Genomic DNA, 20259 nt, shown 5'->3' with positions numbered 1-20259 from the left:
GGGATATTTGTTTATTGGGTAGTTGGATGTGAGGGTATTTGGGTGTGTATGGGACAATTGTGTGTTGACGGGATTGTGTTCTGTGTACAGGATACATATGGGTGTGGGGTATATATATTGATGCGGAGGATTTTTGGGTGACGGGATATTTGGATATCATGGGGCATCTAGATTTGGGATGAGGGTGTTTGAATTCCTTCTCAATTTGCAGTAAGACCTCTGTTGGCTCCATCGCCTCCGTTTCTTTTTAGGAACAAAAGAAATCAAGTAAACTTGAAGAGAGTATGAAGATGCTGGATTATGAAATGAAGAAGACGGATGATCTTCTGTACCGAATGATCCCTAAACCTGTAGCAAAGAGTCTCAGGAAAGGATTGCCTTCTGTAAACACCTGTGAGGTAGGCCCCAGTTACCATAGATATCATGCTAGACCTCAGACATAGTTACCAAAACACCACCCAGATTGGCAGGTTCTCATTGTTTTAGACTCAGTTATTATCTATTTATTATGATTTACTGCCCAGGATCCTGTACTCCCACATTGCCCAGGATCCTGTACTCCCACAGTGCCCAGGATCCTGTACTCCCACACTGCCCAGGATCCTGTACTCCCACACTGCCCAGGACCCTGTACTCCCACACTGCCCAGGACCCTGTACTCCCACACTGCCCAGGACCCTGTACTCCCACACTGCCCAGGATCCTGTACTCCCACACTGCCCAGGATCCTGTACTCCCACACTGCCCAGGACCCTGTACTCCCACACTGCCCAGGATCCTGTACTCCCACACCGCCCAGGATCCTGCACTCCCACACGGCCCAGATATACTGTACTCCCACACTGCCCAGTATCCAGTCATCCCACATTTCCCAGGACCCTGTATTCCGACACTGCCCAGGATCCTGTACTCGCACACTGCCCAGGATCCTGTACTCCCACACTGCCCAGGACCCTTTCTCCAACACTGTCCAGGACCCTATACTCGCACAGTGCCCAGGATCCTGTACTCCCACACTGCCCAGGACCCTTTCTCCCACACTGCCCATGATCCTGTACTCCAACACAGCCTAGGGTCCTGTACTCCCACACTGCCCAGGGTCCTGTACTCCCAAATTCACCAGGACCCTGTACTCCCACACTGCCCAGATATCCTGTACTCCCAAACTGCCCAGGATTCTGTACTCACACACTTCCCAAGAACCTGTCCTCCCACAATGCCCAGGATCCTGTACTCACACACTGCCCTGCATCCTGTACTCCCACACTGCCCAGGATCCTGTACTCTCACACTGCCCAGGACCCTGTACTCCCACATTGCCCAGGATCCTGTACTCCCACACTGCCCGGATCCTGTACTCCCACACTGCCCAGTATCCTTTCTCCCACACTGCCCAGGTTCATGTACTCCCACACTGCCCAGATAACTGTGCTCCCACTCTGCCCAGGTTCCTGTACTCCCACACTGCCCAGGTATCCTGTACTCCCACACTGTCCAGTTATGCTGTACTCACACACTGTCCAGTTATGCTGTGCTCCCACACTGCCCAGGACCCTGTACTCACACACTGCCCAGGACCCTGTACTCTCACACTGCCCAGGGTCCTGTACTCCCACACTGAACAGGGTCCTGTTCTCCCACACTGCCCAGGATCCTGTCCTCGCACACTGCCCAGGATCCTGTTCTCACACACTGCCCAGGATCCTGTACTCCCACACTGCCCAGGATCCTGTACTCCCACACTGCCCAGGACCCTGTATTCCCACACTGCCCAGTCTCCTGTACTCCCACACTACCCAGTATCCTGTACTCCCACACTGCCCAGATATCCTGTACTCGCACACTGCCCAGGATCCTGTACTCCCACATTCCCCAGGGTCCTGTACTCCCACACTGCTCAGGACCCTGTACTCCCACACTGCCCAGCATCCTGTACCCGCACAGTGCCCAGATATACTGTGCTCCCACACTTCCAGGATCCTGTATACCCACACTACCCAGTATCCTGTACTCCCACAGTGCCCAGATATCCTGTACTCCCAAACTGCCCAGGACGTGTACTCACACACTGCCCAGGATCCTGTACTCCCACACTGCCCAGGATCCTGTACTCCCACACTATTCAGGTACCCCGTATGGCAACACTGCCCAGGACCCTTTACTCCCACACTGCCTCGAATCCTGTACTCCCACACTGCCCAGGACCCTGTACTCCCACACTGACCAGGATCCTGTACTCCGACACTGCCCAGGATCCTGTAATCCCACATTTCCCAGGACCTTGTACTCCGACACTGCCCAGGATCCTGTACTCGCACACTGACCAGGATCCTGGGCTCCCACAATGCCCAGGATCCTGTATTCCCACACTGCCCAGGACCCTTTCTCCAACACTGTCCAGGACACTATACTTGCACAGTGCCCAGGATCCTGTACTCCCACACTGCCCATGATCCTGGACTCCGAAACTGCCCAGGACCCTGTACTCCCACGTTTCCCAGGATCCTGTACTCCCACAATGCCCCGGATCCTGTACTCACACACTCCCCTGCATCCTGTACTCCCACACTGCCAGGACCCTGTACTCCCACAATGCCCAGGACCCTGTACTCCCACACTGCCCAGGTATCCTGTACTTCCACACTGCCCAGGATCCTGTACTCCCACACTGTCCAGGACCATGTAGTCGCACACTGCCCGGATCCTGTACTTCCACACTGCCCAGGATCCTGTACTCCCACACTGCCCAGGATCCTGTCCTCCCACACTGCCCAGGGTCCTGTACTTCCACACTGCCCAGGATCCAATACTCCCACACTGCCCAGGATCCTGTACTCCCAGATTCACCAGGACCCTGTACTCCCACACTGCCCAGATATCATGTACTCGCACACTGCCCAGGATCCTGTACTCACACACTGCTCAGGACCCTGTACTCCCACACTACCCAGTATCCTGTACTCCCACAGTGCCCAGATATCCTGTACTCCCAAACTGCCCAGGACGTGTACTCACACACTGCCCAGGATCCTGTACTCCCACACTGCCCAGGATCCTGTACTCCCACACTATTCAGGTACCCCGTATGGCAACACTGCCCAGGACCCTTTACTCCCACACTGCCTCGAATCCTGTACTCCCACACTGCCCAGGACCCTTTACTCCCACACTGACCAGGATCCTGTACTCCGACACTGCCCAGGATCCTGTAATCCCACATTTCCCAGGACCTTGTACTCCGACACTGCCCAGGATCCTGTACTCGCACACTGACCAGGATCCTGTGCTCCCACAATGCCCAGGATCCTGTATTCCCACACTGCCCAGGACCCTTTCTCCAACACTGTCCAGGACACTATACTTGCACAGTGCCCAGGATCCTGTACTCCCACACTGCCCATGATCCCGGACTCCGAAACTGCCCAGGACCCTGTACTCCCACGTTTCCCAGGATCCTGTACTCCCACAATGCCCCGGATCCTGTACTCACACACTCCCCTGCATCCTGTACTCCCACACTGCCAGGACCCTGTACTCCCACAATGCCCAGGATCCTGTACTCCCACACTGCCCAGGACCCTGTACTCCCACACTGCCCAGGACCCTGTACTCCCACACTGCCCAGGACCCTGTACTCCCACACTGCCCAGGATCCTGTACTCCCACACTGCCCAGGATCCTGTACTCCCACACTGCCCAGGATCCTGTACTCCCACACTGCCCAGGATCCTGTACTCACACACTCCCCTGCATCCTGTACTCCCACACTGCCAGGACCCTGTACTCCCACAATGCCCCGGATCCTGTACTCCCACACTGCCCAGGATCCTGTACTCCCACACTGCCCAGGATCCTGTACTCCCACACTGCCCAGGATCCTGTACTCACACACTCCCCTGCATCCTGTACTCCCACACTGCCAGGACCCTGTACTCCCACAATGCCCCGGATCCTGTACTCCCACACTGCCCAGGATCCTGTACTCCCACACTGCCCAGGACCCTGTACTCCCACACTGCCAGGACCCTGTACTCCCACAATGCCCCGGATCCTGTACTCACACACTCCCCTGCATCCTGTACTCCCACACTGCCAGGACCCTGTACTCCCACAATGCCCAGGATCCTGTACTCCCACACTGCCCAGGACCCTGTACTCCCACACTGCCCAGGACCCTGTACTCCCACACTGCCCAGGACCCTGTACTCCCACACTGCCCAGGACCCTGTACTCCCACACTGCCCAGGATCCTGTACTCCCACACTGCCCAGGATCCTGTACTCCCACACTGCCCAGGATCCTGTACTCCCACACTGCCCAGGTATCCTCTACTCCCAAACTGCCAAGGATCGTGTACTCCCACACTGCCCAGGACCCTGTACTCCCACACTGCTCAGGTATCCTGTAGTCCCACACTGCCCAGGTATCCTCTACTCCCAAACTGCCAAGGATCGTGTACTCCCACACTGTGCAGGATCCTGTACTCCCACACTGCTCAGGATCCTGAACATCCCCACTGCCCGGGACAGTGTACTCCCACAGTGCCCAGGATCCTGTACTCCCACACTGCCCAGGATCCTGTTCTCCCACACTGCCCAGGACCCTGTACTCCCACACTGCCCAGGACCCTGTACTCCCACACTGCCCAGGATCCTGTACTCCCACACTGCCCAGGACCCTGTACTCCCACACTGCCCAGGTATCCTGTACTACCACACTGCCCCGGATCCTGTACTCCCACAGCGCCCAGGACCCTGTACTCTCACACTGCCCAGGACCCTGTACTCCCACACTGCCCAGGACCCTGTACTCCCACACTGCCCCGGACCCTGTACTCCCACTCTGCCCAGGACCCAGTATTCCCAAACTGCCCAGGATTCTGTCCTCCCACACTGCCCAGGATCCTGTACTCCCACACTGCGCAGGACCCTGTTCTCCCACTCGGCCCATGACCCTGTATTCCCACACCTCCCAGGTATCCTGTCCTCCCACACTGCCCAGGATCCTCTACTCCCACACTGCCCAGGTATCCTGAACTCCCACACTTCCCAGGATTCTGTCCCCCCACACTGCCCAGGATCCTGTCCTCCCACACTGCCCATGATTCAGTACTCCCACACTGCCCAGGATCCTGTACTCCCACACTGCCCAGGACCCTGTACTCCCACAGTGCCCAGGATCCTGTACTCCCACACTGCCCAGGATCCTGTACTCCCACACTGCCCAGGATCCTGTACTCCCACACTGCCCAGGATCCTGTACTCCCACACTGCCCAGGACCCTGTACTCCCAAACTGCCCAGGATCCTGTACTCCCACACTGCCCAGGGCCCTGTATTCCCAAACTGCCCAGGTATCCTGTACTCCCACACTTCCCAGGACCCTGTAGTCCCGCACTGCCCTGGACCCTGTATTCCCACACCTCCCAGGTATCCTGTCCTCCCACACTGCCCAGGTATCCTGTACTCCCGCACTGCCCAGGATTCTGTCCTCCCACACTGCCCAGGATCCTGTCCTCCCACACTGCCCACGATTCAGTACTCCCACACTGCCCAGGTATCCTGTACTACCACAGTGCCCAGGACCCTGTACTCCCACAGTGCCCAGGACCCTGTTCTCGCACACTGCCCAGGATCCTGTACTCCCACAGTGCCCAGGACCCTGTTCTCCCAACTGCCCTGGATCCTGTACTCCCACACTGCCCAGGACCCTATACTCCCACTCTGCCCATGACCCTGTATTCCCACACCTCCCAGGTATCCTGTCCTCCCACACTGCCCTGGACCCTGTACTCCCACACTGCCCAGGATCCTCTACTCCCACACTGCCCAGGTATCCTGAACTGCCACACTTCCCAGGATCCTGTACTCCCACAATGCCCAGGATCCTGTACTCCCACACTGCCCAGGACCCTGTACTCCCACACTGCCCAGGACCCTGTACTCCCACAGTGCCCAGGATCCTTTAATCCCACACTGCCCAGGATCCTTTCTCCCACACTGCCCAGGTTCCTGTACTCCCACACTGCCCAGGTTCCTGTACTCCCACACTGCCCAGGATCCTGTACTCCCACACTGCCCAGGATCCTGTACTCCCACAGTGCCCAGGACCCTGTTGTCCCACACTGCCCAGGATCCTGTACTCCCACACTGCCCAGGATTCTGTTCTCCCACACTGCCCAGGTATCCTGTACTCCCACACTGCCCTAGACCCTGTACTCCCACACTACCCAGGACCCTGTACTCCCACACTACCCAGGACCCTGTACTCCCACACTGCCCAGGACCCTGTACTCCCACACTGCCCAGTATCCTGTACTCCCACACTGCCCAGGATCCTGTACTCCCCCACTGCCCAGGATCCTTTCTCCCACACTGCCCAGGACCCTGTTCTCCCACACTGCCCTGGATCCTGTACTCCCACACTGCCCAGGACCCTATACTCCCACTCTGCACATGACCCTGTATTCCCACACCTCCCAGGTATCCTGTCCTCCCATACTGCCCAGGTATCCTGTACTCCCACACTGCCCTGGACCCTGTACTCCCACACCTCCCAGGTATCCTGTACTCCCACACTGCCCAGGTATCCTGTACTCCCACACTGCCCTAGACCCTGTACTCCCACACTGCCCAGGATCCTGTACTCCCACACTGCCCTAGACCCTGTACTCCCACACTGCCCAGGACCCTGTACTCCCACACTGCCCAGGATCCTGTACTCCCACACTGCCCAGGTGTCCTGAACTCCCACACTGCCCAGGATCCTGTACTCCCACACTGCCCAGGACCCTATACTCCCACTCTGCCCATGACCCTGTATTCCCACACCTCCCAGGTATCCTGTCCTCCCACACTGCCCAGGTATCCTGTACTCCCACACTGCCCTGGACCCTGTAGTCCCACACCTCCCAGGTATCCTGTACTCCCACACTGCCCAGTATCCTGTCCTCCCACACTGCCCTAGACCCTGTACTCCCACACTGCCCAGGATCCTCTACTCCCACCCTGCCCAGTATCCTGTACTCCCACACTGCCCAGGATCCTGTACTCCCACACTGCCCAGGACCCTATACTCCCACTCTGCACATGACCCTGTATTCCCACACCTCCCAGGTATCCTGTACTCCCACACTGCCCAGTATCCTGTACTCCCACACTGCCCTGGACCCTGTACTCCCACACTGCCCAGGATCCTGTACTCCCACACTGCCCAGGATCCTGTACTCCCACACTGCCCAGGTGTCCTGTCCTCCCACACTGCCCTGGTATCCTGTACTCCCACACTGCCCTGGACTCAGTACTCCCACACCTCCCAAGTATTCTGTACTCCCACACGGCCCAGGTATCCTGTACTCCCACACTGCCCTGGACCCAGTACTCCCACACCTCCCAGGTATCCTGTACTCCCACACTGCCCTGGACACTGTACTCCCACACTGCCCAGGATCCTCTACTCCCACACTGCCCAGGATCCTGTATTCCCACACTGCCCAGGACCCTTTCTCCAACACTGTCCAGGACACTATACTTGCACAGTGCCCAGGATCCTGTACTCCCACACTGCCCATGATCCTGGACTCCGAAACTGCCCAGGACCCTGTACTCCCACGTTTCCCAGGATCCTGTACTCCCACAATGCCCCGGATCCTGTACTCACACACTCCCCTGCATCCTGTACTCCCACACTGCCAGGACCCTGTACTCCCACAATGCCCAGGACCCTGTACTCCCACACTGCCCAGGTATCCTGTACTTCCACACTGCCCAGGATCCTGTACTCCCACACTGTCCAGGACCATGTAGTCGCACATTGCCCGGATCCTGTACTCCCACACTGCCCAGGATCCTGTACTCCCACACTGCCCAGATATCATGTACTCGCACACTGCCCAGGATCCTGTACTCCCACACTGCCTAGGGTCCTGTACTCCCACACTGCCCAGGATCCTGTACTCCCACACTGCCCAGGACCCTGTACTCCCACACTGCCCAGGATCCTGTACTCCCACACTGCCCAGGATCCTGTACTCCCACACTGCCCAGGACCCTGTACACCCACACTGCTCAGGACCCTGTACTCCCACACTGCCCAGCATCCTGTACCCGCACACTGCCAAGATATACTGTGCTCCCACTCTTCCAGGATCCTGTACTCCCACACTGCCCAGGATCCTGTACTCCCACACTGCCCAGGACCCTGTACTCCCACACTGCCCAGGATCCTGTACTCCCACACTTCTCAGGATCCTGTACCCGCACACTGCCCAGATATCCTTTACTCACACACTGCCCAGGATCCTGTACTCCCACACTGCCCAGGATCCTGTACTCCCACACTGCCCAGGACCCTGTACTCCCACACTGCCCAGGACCCTGTACTCCCACACTGCCCAGGACCCTGTACTCCCACACTGCCCAGGATCCTGTACTCCCACACTGCCCAGGATCCTGTACTCCCACACTGCCCAGGATCCTGTACTCCCACACTGCCCAGGTATCCTCTACTCCCAAACTGCCAAGGATCGTGTACTCCCACACTGCCCAGGACCCTGTACTCCCACACTGCTCAGGTATCCTGTAGTCCCACACTGCCCAGGTATCCTCTACTCCCAAACTGCCAAGGATCGTGTACTCCCACACTGTGCAGGATCCTGTACTCCCACACTGCTCAGGATCCTGAACATCCCCACTGCCTGGGACCTTGTACTCCCACAGTGCCCAGGATCCTGTACTCCCACACTGCCCAGGATCCTGTTCTCCCACACTGCCCAGGACCCTGTACTCCCACACTACCCAGGACCCTGTACTCCCACACTGCCCAGGATCCTGTACTCCCACACTGCCCAGGACCCTGTACTCCCACACTGCCCAGGATCCTGTACTCCCACACTGCCCAGGTATCCTGTTCTCCCACACTGCCCAGGACCCTGTACTCCCACACTACCCAGGATCCTGTACTCCCACACTGCCCAGGATCCTGTACTCCCACACTGCCCAGGTATCCTGTTCTCCCACACTGCCCAGGACCCTGTACTCACAAGCTGCCCAGGTATCCTGTACTCCCACACTACCCAGGTACCCTGTATTCCCACACTGCCCAGGTATCCTGTACTCCCACACTGCCCAGGGCCCTGTATTCCCAAACTGCCCAGGATCTTATACTCCCACACTGCCCCGGACCCTGTACTCCCACTCTGCCCAGGACCCAGTATTCCCAAACTGCCCAGGATTCTGTCCTCCCACACTGCCCAGGATCCTGTACTCCCACACTGCGCAGGACCCTGTTCTCCCACTCGGCCCATGACCCTGTATTCCCACACCTCCCAGGTATCCTGTCCTCCCACACTGCCCAGGATCCTCTACTCCCACACTGCCCAGGTATCCTGAACTCCCACACTTCCCAGGATTCTGTCCCCCCACACTGCCCAGGATCCTGTCCTCCCACACTGCCCATGATTCAGTACTCCCACACTGCCCAGGATCCTGTACTCCCACACTGCCCAGGACCCTGTACTCCCACAGTGCCCAGGATCCTGTACTCCCACACTGCCCAGGATCCTGTACTCCCACACTGCCCAGGATCCTGTACTCCCACACTGCCCAGGATCCTGTACTCCCACACTGCCCAGGACCCTGTACTCCCACAGTGCCCAGGATCCTGTACTCCCACACTGCCCAGGATCCTGTACTCCCAAACTGCCCAGGATCCTGTACTCCCACACTGCCCAGGGCCCTGTATTCCCAAACTGCCCAGGTATCCTGTACTCCCACACTTCCCAGGACCCTGTAGTCCCGCACTGCCCTGGACCCTGTATTCCCACACCTCCCAGGTATCCTGTCCTCCCACACTGCCCAGGTATCCTGTACTCCCGCACTGCCCAGGATTCTGTCCTCCCACACTGCCCAGGATCCTGTCCTCCCACACTGCCCACGATTCAGTACTCCCACACTGCCCAGGTATCCTGTACTACCACACTGCCCAGGACCCTGTACTCCCACAGTGCCCAGGACCCTGTTCTCGCACACTGCCCAGGATCCTGTACTCCCACAGTGCCCAGGACCCTGTTCTCCCAACTGCCCTGGATCCTGTACTCCCACACTGCCCAGGACCCTATACTCCCACTCTGCCCATGACCCTGTATTCCCACACCTCCCAGGTATCCTGTCCTCCCACACTGCCCTGGACCCTGTACTCCCACACTGCCCAGGATCCTCTACTCCCACACTGCCCAGGTATCCTGAACTCCCACACTTCCCAGGATCCTGTACTCCCACAATGCCCAGGATCCTGTACTCCCACACTGCCCAGGACCCTGTACTCCCACACTGCCCAGGACCCTGTACTCCCACACTGCCCAGGACCCTGTACTCCCACATTGCCCAGGATCCTTTAATCCCACACTGCCCAGGATCCTTTCTCCCACACTGCCCAGGTTCCTGTACTCCCACACTGCCCAGGATCCTGTACTCCCACACTGCCCAGGATCCTGTACTCCCACAGTGCCCAGGACCCTGTTGTCCCACACTGCCCAGGATCCTGTACTCCCACACTGCCCTAGACCCTGTACTCCCACACTACCCAGGACCCTGTACTCCCACACTACCCAGGACCCTGTACTCCCACACTGCCCAGGACCCTGTACTCCCACACTGCCCAGGATCCTGTACTCCCACACTGCCCAGGTGTCCTGAACTCCCACACTGCCCAGGATCCTGTACTCCCACACTGCCCAGGACCCTATACTCCCACTCTGCCCATGACCCTGTATTCCCACACCTCCCAGGTATCCTGTCCTCCCACACTGCCCAGGTATCCTGTACTCCCACACTGCCCTGGACCCTGTAGTCCCACACCTCCCAGGTATCCTGTACTCCCACACTGCCCAGTATCCTGTCCTCCCACACTGCCCTAGACCCTGTACTCCCACACTGCCCAGGATCCTCTACTCCCACCCTGCCCAGTATCCTGTACTCCCACACTGCCCAGGATCCTGTACTCCCACACTGCCCAGGACCCTATACTCCCACTCTGCACATGACCCTGTATTCCCACACCTCCCAGGTATCCTGTACTCCCACACTGCCCAGTATCCTGTACTCCCACACTGCCCTGGACCCTGTACTCCCACACTGCCCAGGATCCTGTACTCCCACACTGCCCAGGATCCTGTACTCCCACACTGCCCAGGTGTCCTGTCCTCCCACACTGCCCTGGTATCCTGTACTCCCACACTGCCCTGGACCCAGTACTCCCACACCTCCCAGGTATCCTGTACTCCCACACTGCCCTGGACACTGTACTCCCACACTGCCCAGGATCCTCTACTCCCACACTGCCCAGTATCCTGTACTCCCACACTGCCCTGGACCCTGTACTCCCACAATGCCCAGGATCCTCTACTCCCACACTGCCCAGGTATCCTGAACTCCCACACTTCCCAGGATTCTGTCCTCCCACACTGCCCAGGATCCTGTACTCCCACACTGCCCAGGACCCTGTACTCCCACACTGCCCAGGACCCTGTACTCCCACACTGCCCAGGATCCTGTACTCCCACACTGCCCAGGATCCTGAACTCTCACACTGCCCAGGATCCTGTACTCCCACAATGCCCAGGATCCTGTACTCCCACACTGCCCAGGTATCCTGTACCCCACACTGCCCAGGATCCTGTGCTCCCACACTGCCCAGGACCCTGTACTCCCACACTGCCCAGGACCCTGTACTCCCACAGTGCCCAGGATCCTGTACTCCCCCACTGCCCAGGATCCTTTCTCCCACACTGCCCAGGTTCCTGTACTCCCACACTGCCCAGATATACTGTGCTGCCACACCACTCAGTTATCCTGTACTCCCATACTGCCCTGCGACCTGTCCTCCCACACTGCCCAGTTATTCTGTACTCCCACACTGCCCAGGACCCTGTATTCCCACTCTGCCCAGGACCCTGTTCTCTCACACATAAGAACATAAGAACGTAGGAAATAGGAGCAGGAGTAGGCCATCTAGCCCTTCGAGCCTGCCCCGCCATTCAATAAGATCATGGCTGATCTGTCGTGGCTCAGTTCCACATTCCCGCCCTCTCCCCATAACCCTTAATCCCCTCTCTTATCAAAAACCCATCAACCCGCTTCTTAAAAATATTTAGCGAGGCAGCCTCCACCACTTCAACGGGTAGAGAATTCCAGAGATTCACCACCGTTTGAGTGAAGAAGTTCCTCCTCAACTCCGTTCTAAACCGCCCCCCCTTTATCTTGAGGCTGTGCCCCCTAGTCCTACTGTCTTTTCTGAGCGGGAAGAGTCTCTCCACCTCTATCCTATCCATCCCATTCATCATCTTATACGTCTCAATGAGATCTCCCCTCATTCTTCTAAACTCTAATGAGTACAAGCCTAATTTATTCAGCCTCCCCTCATAGCTCAACCCCCTCAACTCCGGCATCAGCCTAGTAAACCTCCTCTGCACTCCCTCCAAGGCCAAAATATCCTTGCGTAAGTTCGGCGCCCAAAACTGCACACTTTACTCCAGCTACAGCCTCACCAATGCCCTATACAGCCGCAGCAAGACCTCCTTACTTTGAAATTCAATCCCCCTCGCGATGAAGGCCAGCATCCCATTCGCCTTTCTGACCACCTGCTGCACCTGCAAGCTGGGTTTTTGCGACTCATGCACAAGGACCCCAAGGTCCCTCTGCACCGTCGCCTGCTGCAGTTTTTCTCCACGTAAGTAATAATCCTTCCTACCATTATTCCTACCAAAGTGGATCACCTCGCACTTGCCAACATTAAATTCCATTTGCCATTTCTTGGCCCATTCGCCCAGCCTATCTAGATCCTTCTGTAGACTCTTCCCACCCTCTGCACAATTTGCCTTTCCACCAATTTTGGTGTCATCAGCAAATTTCGACACCCTACACTCGGTTCCCTCCTCCAGATCATCTATATAAATGGTAAATAGCTGAGGCCCCAGCACCGACCCCTGGGGCACTCCACTAGTCACCATCCGCCAATCCGAATAGCACCCATTGACCCCCACTCTCTGCCTCCTATTTGACAACCAGTCCTCTATCCACGCTAACACCCTACCCGCAACTCCATGCCCCCTGACCTTCTGCAATAACCTCTTGTGAGGTACCTTGTCAAACGCCTTCTGAAAATCAAGAAAGACCACATCCACCGGCTCTCCTCTATCCACCGCCCTAGACACATCCTCATAGAACTCCAGTAAATTTGTCAGACACGACTTCCCTTTAATGAAACCGTGCTGCGTCTGCTCTATCAAGCAGTTCCCCTCAAGATGCCTCGCTATTTCCTCCTTGATGACGGATTCTAACATTTTATCTACAACAGACGTTAAACTAACAGGCCTATAATTCCCCGCCTTTTGCCTGGCACCCTTCTTAAACAACAGCATAACATTAGCCGCTTTCCAATCTTCCAGCACTTCCCCGGAATCCAGCGACGTCTGGAAAATAACCACCAAGGCATCCACTATCACCTCCGCCATTTCTTTCAGGACCCTCGGATGCATTCCATCCAGTCCTGGGGACTTGTCCACAATCAGCCCCTCCAGTCTGTCGAGCACCGCCTCTCTAGTAACAGTAATGTCATCGAGACCCTCCAGTCCTACCACCTTTCCATCTCTAACATCCGGCAAATTATTCACGTCTTCCTCTGTGAAGACCAAAACAAAAAAGTTATTCAAGACCTCAGCCGTAGCCCCATCCCCTACCACTAAGTCCCCCTTCTCATCCTCTAAGGGACCAACGTTCACCCTAGCCAGCCTCTTCCTTTTTATGTATTTATAAAAACTCTTGCTATCCTTTTTTATATTAAGCGCTAGCTCAGCTTCATAGTTTCTCCTACCCTTCTTTATCAACTTCTTTGTCAATCTTTGTTGACATTTAAACCTCTCCCAATCCTCTTCTCGCCCACTACTCTTAGCTACTCTAAACGCCTCTGCTTTTAATTTAACACTTTCCTTCACCTCCTTCGTTATCCACGGCTTATTACCTCTCTTCCTACTGTCCTTTTTGACCATCGGAATAAATTTCCACTGAGCACCAAGAAAGATCTCCTTAAAGATCCTCCACTGCTCCTCAGCAGACCCTCCCTCCAACGCGCTCCCCCAGTCCACATTCGCCAATTCTTCTCTCATCCTACCGTACTCCCCTCTGTTCAAACAAAGGACGCGTGTCCGGGAACCCACTTTCTCCTCCTCCATCTGCACCAGAAACTCCACCATACAATGATCACTCTCCCCAAGAGGATCCTTCACCGCAAGCTCCCAATTCTACCCGCCTCATTACATAGCACCAGATCCAAGATAGCTCGCTTCCTCGTCGGCTCCAACACACACTGTTCCAGGAAACTATCCCGGCAGCATTCCAAGAACTCCTCCTCGAGCCCACCGCGTCCAACATGGGTCGACCAATCAATATGCAGATTGAAATCCCCCATAACTACGGCCGCCCCATTCCTGCACGCTGCATTTATTTGCACGTTAACAGCCCGCCCCACCTCCAGATCATTATTCGGGGGCCTATAGACGACACCCACCAGCATCTTCCTCCCTTTGCTGTTCCTAATCTCTCCCCACAACGATTCCACGTTCTGCTCCTTGGCTCCAATATCATCCCTTGCTACCACCCTGATGGTATCCTTAATCAGCAGAGCTATGCCCCCCCCTTTTTCCTCTCGCCTATCCTTCCTAAACACTTGATACCCCTGGACATTCAGCTCCTAGTCCCTGTCACCTTGCAGCCACGTCTCTGTAATGGCCACCAGATCATATCCATTTGTGTCGATCTGCGCCACCAGCTCATCCACTTTATTCCGAATGCTTCGTGCATTCAGTTAAAGCGCCTTCATCCCAGCCTTCACCTGGACCTTATTTGCTGGAACGCCACCAACCATACTCACGTCCCCTACTCCCTCTATTATTGGGACATCCTCGGCCTCTATCCTTACCTGTACTGTCTCCTTAACTTTAGACCCCGTAATGTCACCTACCATCACACCCTCCCCCCCCACCTAATTAGTTTAAAGCCCTGTCTACAGTCCTCTTTACTCGATTCGCCGGCACTCTGGTCCCAGCATGGTTCAGACCCACCCCATCCCGCCCGAAGAGGTCCCACCTACCCCAATACTGGTGCCAATGCCCCATAAATTCAAACCCATTCCTCCCACACCAATCCCTGAGCCACCCATTCACTTCCTTAATCCTATCAACCCTAGGCCCGTCTGCACTCGGTTCAGGCAGTAGCCCAGAGATGACCACCTTGTCGGTTCGACTTTTTAATTCCATTCCCAGCTTTTCATACTCCCTCCCCAGATCCTCAGTTTGCATTTTGCCTACGTCGTTGGCACCCACATGTACCACAATGACCGGATTCTCACCCTCCCACTCCAGGTTCCTCTGCAGCCCAGATGTGACATCCCGGACCCGAGCACCAGGCAGACAACACACCCTTCTGTGCACTTTGTCACTGTGACAAAGGACAGTGTCAATACCCTTCACCCCACTATCCCCAATCACTACTACGTTCCTTTTCCCCTTCTCTTTGCCTATGTCCTGCTGCAGCACTGTACCGTGTGCAGTCTGCTCACCGACCTCACCTCCCTCGTCCTCGTCCAGACTGGAAGCAAGAACCTCAAACCTGTTATGCAGCTTGAGAGTCTGAGGCCTCCTCTCCCCACCCTCCTTCCTCTTCTCCCCACCCTCCTTCCTCTTCTCAGCAGCCCCCTCATGTTCCTGACCCTTAGAGTTAGCCAGTCTAGTGGGGGGTGGATGTCACTTGCACCCCATTGACAATGGCACCCTTTCTCCCACTGATGAGCCTCAGCGTCCGTAGCTCAGAGGCCAGCTCATCTACCTTGAGCTGGAGCTCCTCCAGCAACCTGCACTTACTGCAGACATGGTCACCGGGAAGGACCCTGGGGTCCACCAGTTCCCACATCATACAGAAACAACACATCACATGCCCCTCCATTATTCACTGTAGTAATATTGAAAATTTCCACAAGAACTCACCTGGCCCTTTTTCTCCCAAGCCCTTTTGATATTAAGCCCTACTTGCTCACTCTGCTTCCCTCTCACTCCGCTGCCCGCTCAGACACTGCCCGCTGTCTACACCAGCCTCCTTTTAAACCTGGCGCTGATTTAAAGCTTGCTGGCCCCCAACTCCTCCTAAGCACTCCCTCAGAATTCTTAAAGCAGTAAATACAATAAAATAAATGCTTTAAACAATTCCCACACTGCCCAGGATCCTGAACCCGCACAATGCCCAGATATACTGCGCTCCCACACTGCCCAGATAACCTGTACTCCCACACTGCCCAGGACCCTGTACTCCCACACTGCCCAGGATTCTGTACTCCGACACGCCACAGGACCCTGTACTCCCACACTGCCCAGGATCCTATCCTCCCACACTGCCCAGGACACTGTACTCCCACACTGCCCAGGATCCAGATCTCCCACACTGCCCATATATCCTGTGCTCCCACACTGCCCAGGATACTGTACTACGACACTGCCTAGGATCCTGTACTCCCACACTGTCCAGGCACCCTATACTCCCACACTACCCAGGAGCCCCATACCCAGACACTGTCCAGGTATCCCACATAGCAACATTGCCCAGGACCCTGTGCTCTCACACTGCCCAGGACCTGTACTTCCAAACTGCCCAGGATCCTGTACTCCCACATTGTCCATGATCCTGTACTCGCACACTGCCCAGATATTCTGTACTCCCACACTGCCCAGGATCCTGTACTCCCACATTGTCCAGGATCCTGTACTCCCACACTGCCCAGGATCCTGTACTCTCTCACTGCCCAGATATTCTGTACTCCCACACTGCCCAGGATCCTGTACTCCCACATTGTCCATGATCCTGTACTCCCACACTGCCCAGGATCCTGTCCTCCGAAACTGCCCAGGATCCTGTGCTCCCACACTGCCCAGGATCCTGTACTCCACACTGCCCAGGACCCTGTAATAGAACATAGAACATAGAACATAGAACATAGAACACTACAGCACAAACAGGCCCTTCGGCCCACGAGTTGCGCCGATCACATCAACACCTATCTATAAACCCCAATCCCATAAAACCCCATATACTCATCCAGAAGTCTTTTAAAAGACCCCAGCGAGTTCGCCTCCACCACCACTGACGGCAGCCGATTCCATTCACTCACCACCCTCTGAGTGAAAAACTTACCCCTAACATCACTTCTGTACTTTCCTCCCCGCACCTTAAACCTGTGTCCTCTCGTAGCGACCATTTCAACCCGGGGAAATAGCCTCTGAGAATCCACCCTATCTATTCCTCTCAACATTTTGTAAACTTCTATCAGGTCGCCTCTCAACCTTCGTCTCTCCAGGGAAAAGAGATCCAGTTCCCTCAACCTAACTTCATAAGGCATGCCTCCCAGTCCAGGCAACATCCTTGTAAATCTCCACTGTACCCTTTCAATAGCTTCTACGTCTTCCCTATAGTGAGGCGACCAGAACTGCGCACAGTACTCCAAATGAGGCCTGACAAGGGTCTTATAAAGTTGCAGCATTACCTCCCGACTCCTAAACTCAATCCCTCGATTTATGAAGGCCAGTACACCATACGCCTTCTTGACCACATCTTCCACCTGCGAGGCCGATTTAAGAGTCCTGTGGACCCGGACCCCAAGATCCTTCTGCTCCTCAACACTACCAAGACTCCTGCCCTTGATAGTGTACTCATTCATCCCGTTGGTTCTGCCAAAATGGACGACTACGCATTTATCCGCGTTGAAGTCCATCTGCCACTTCTCCGCCCAGTCCTGCATCCTATTTATGTCCTGCTGCAACTTTTGCCATCCTTCCAGACCATCCACAACACCACCGACCTGTGGGAGTACAGGATCCTGGGCAGTGTGGGAGTACAGGGACCTGGGCAGTGTGGGAGTACAGCCTCCTGGGCAGTGTGGGAGTACAGGTTATCTGGGCAGTGTGGAAGTACAGGATACCTGGGCAGTGTGGGAGTACTGGGTACCTCACTAATCCCTCACTGCCCAGGATCCTGTACTCTCACACTGCCCAGGACCCTGTACTCCCACACTGCCCAGGAACCTGTACTCCCATACTGCCCAGGATCCTGTTCTACCACACTGCCCAGGATCCTGTACCTGCACACAGCCCACATATACTGTGCTCCCATACTGCCAGGATCCTCTACTCCCACACTGCCCAGGACCCTGTACTCCCACACTGCCCAGGACCCTGTACTCCCACACTGCCCAGGAACCTGTACTCCCACACTGCCCAGGAACCTGTACTCCCATACTGCCCAGGATCCTGTTCTACCACACTGCCCAGGATCCTGTACCTGCACACAGCCCACATATACTGTGCTCCCATACTGCCAGGATCCTCTACTCCCACACTACCCAGGATCCTGTACTCAAACACTGCCCAGGATCCTGTCCTCCCACACTGCCCAGATATCCTGTACTCCCACACTGCCCAGGATCCTGTACTCCCACACTGCCCAGGATCCTGTACTCCCACACTGCCCAGGAACCTGTACTCCCACACTGCCCAGGATTCTGTACTCCCACACTACCCAGGATCCTGTAATCAAACGCTGCCCAGGATCCTGTCGTCCCAGACTGCCCAGATATCCTGTACTCCCACACTGCCCAGGATACTGTACTCCGACACTGCCCAGGATCCTGTACTCCCACACTGCCCAGGACCTGTACTCCCACACTGCCCAGGACCCTGTACCCACACACTCCCCAGGACCCTGTTCTCTCACACTGCCCAGGATCCTATATTCCCAAACGGCCCAGGAGCCTGTTCTCCCACACTGCCCAGGATCCTGTACTCCCACACTGCTCTGGATCCTGTTCTCCCACACTGCCCAGGACCCTGTGCTCCCACACTGCCCAGGGCCCTGTAATCACACACTGCCCAGGATCCTTTACCGGCACAATGCCCAGATGTACTGTACTCCCACACTGCCAGGACCCTGTACTCCCGCACTGCCCAGGATCCTGTACTTCCACACTGCCCAGGATTTTCACTCCCACACTGCCCAGGTACCCAGTACTCCCACACTGCCCAGGTATCCTGTACTTCCACACTGCCCCGATAACCTGTACTCCCACACTGCCCAGGAGGCTGTACTCCCACACTGCCCAGGATCCTGTACTCCCACACTGCCCAGGATCCTGTAATCCCACACTGCCCAGGATCCTGTACTCCCACACTGCCCAGGATCCTGTACTCCCACATTGTCCATTATCCTGTACTCCCACACTGTATGATATTCTGTACTCCCACATTGCCCAGGACCCTGTACTCCCACATTGCCCAGGATCCTGTACTCCCACACTGCCCCGGATCCTGTACTCCCACATTGCCCAGCATCCTGTACTCCCACACTGCCCAGGATCCTGTACTCCCACACTGCCCAGGATCCTGTACTCCCACACTGCCCCGGATCCTGTACTCCCACATTGCCCAGCATCCTGTACTCCCACACTGCCCAGGATCCTGTACTCCCACACTGCCCAGGATCCTGTACTCCCACACTGCCCAGGATCCTGTAATCCCACACTGCCCAGGATCCTGTACTCCCACACTGCCCCGGATCCTGTACTCCCACACTGCCCCGGATCCTGTACTCCCACATTGCCCAGGATCCTGTACTCCCACACTGCCCCGGATCCTGTACTCCCACATTGCCCAGGATCCTGTACTCCCACACTGCCCCGGATCCTGTACTCCCACACTGCCCAGGATCCTGTACTCCCACACTGCCCCGGATCCTGTACTCCCACATTGCCCAGCATCCTGTACTCCCACACTGCCCAGGATCCTGTACTCCCACACTGCCCAGGATCCTGTACTCCCACACTGCCCAGGATCCTGTAATCCCACACTGCCCAGGATCCTGTACTCCCACACTGCCCAGGATCCTGTACTCCCACACTTGCCCAGGATTCTGTACTCCCGCTCAGCCCAGGATCCTGTACTCCCACACTCCACAGGACCCTGTACTCCCACGCTGCCCAGGACCCTTTACTCCCACACTGCCCAGGATCCTGTACTCCCACACTGCCCAGGATCCTGTACTCCCACACTTGCCCAGGATTCTGTACTCCCGCTCAGCCCAGGATCCTGTACTCCCACACTCCACAGGACCCTGTACTCCCACGCTGCCCAGGACCCTTTACTCCCACACTGCCCAGGATCCTGTACTCC

The 20259-nt window shown here is 56.3% G+C and overlaps 1 protein-coding gene across 1 annotated transcript in view; it reads left to right on the top strand.

The window, feature by feature from the left end:
• The window catches only part of LOC145351310 (soluble guanylate cyclase gcy-31-like), a 162022-nt gene that overhangs the window by 110929 nt on the left and 30834 nt on the right, over window positions 1-20259 (top strand). The window contains exon 11 of the mRNA XM_080200933.1: window positions 252-398. Coding sequence (XP_080057059.1) covers window positions 252-398 — 147 coding nt within the window. The remainder of the gene's footprint in view (window positions 1-251; window positions 399-20259) is intronic.

This window comes from Carcharhinus amblyrhynchos, chromosome 13, assembly GCF_965287045.1.
Source record: "Carcharhinus amblyrhynchos chromosome 13, sCarAmb.v2.hapA, whole genome shotgun sequence".
Taxonomy (NCBI): domain Eukaryota; kingdom Metazoa; phylum Chordata; class Chondrichthyes; order Carcharhiniformes; family Carcharhinidae; genus Carcharhinus; species Carcharhinus amblyrhynchos.
Note: the sequence above shows the minus strand (reverse complement) of the source record. Positions and strands in the feature narration are given on the sequence as shown.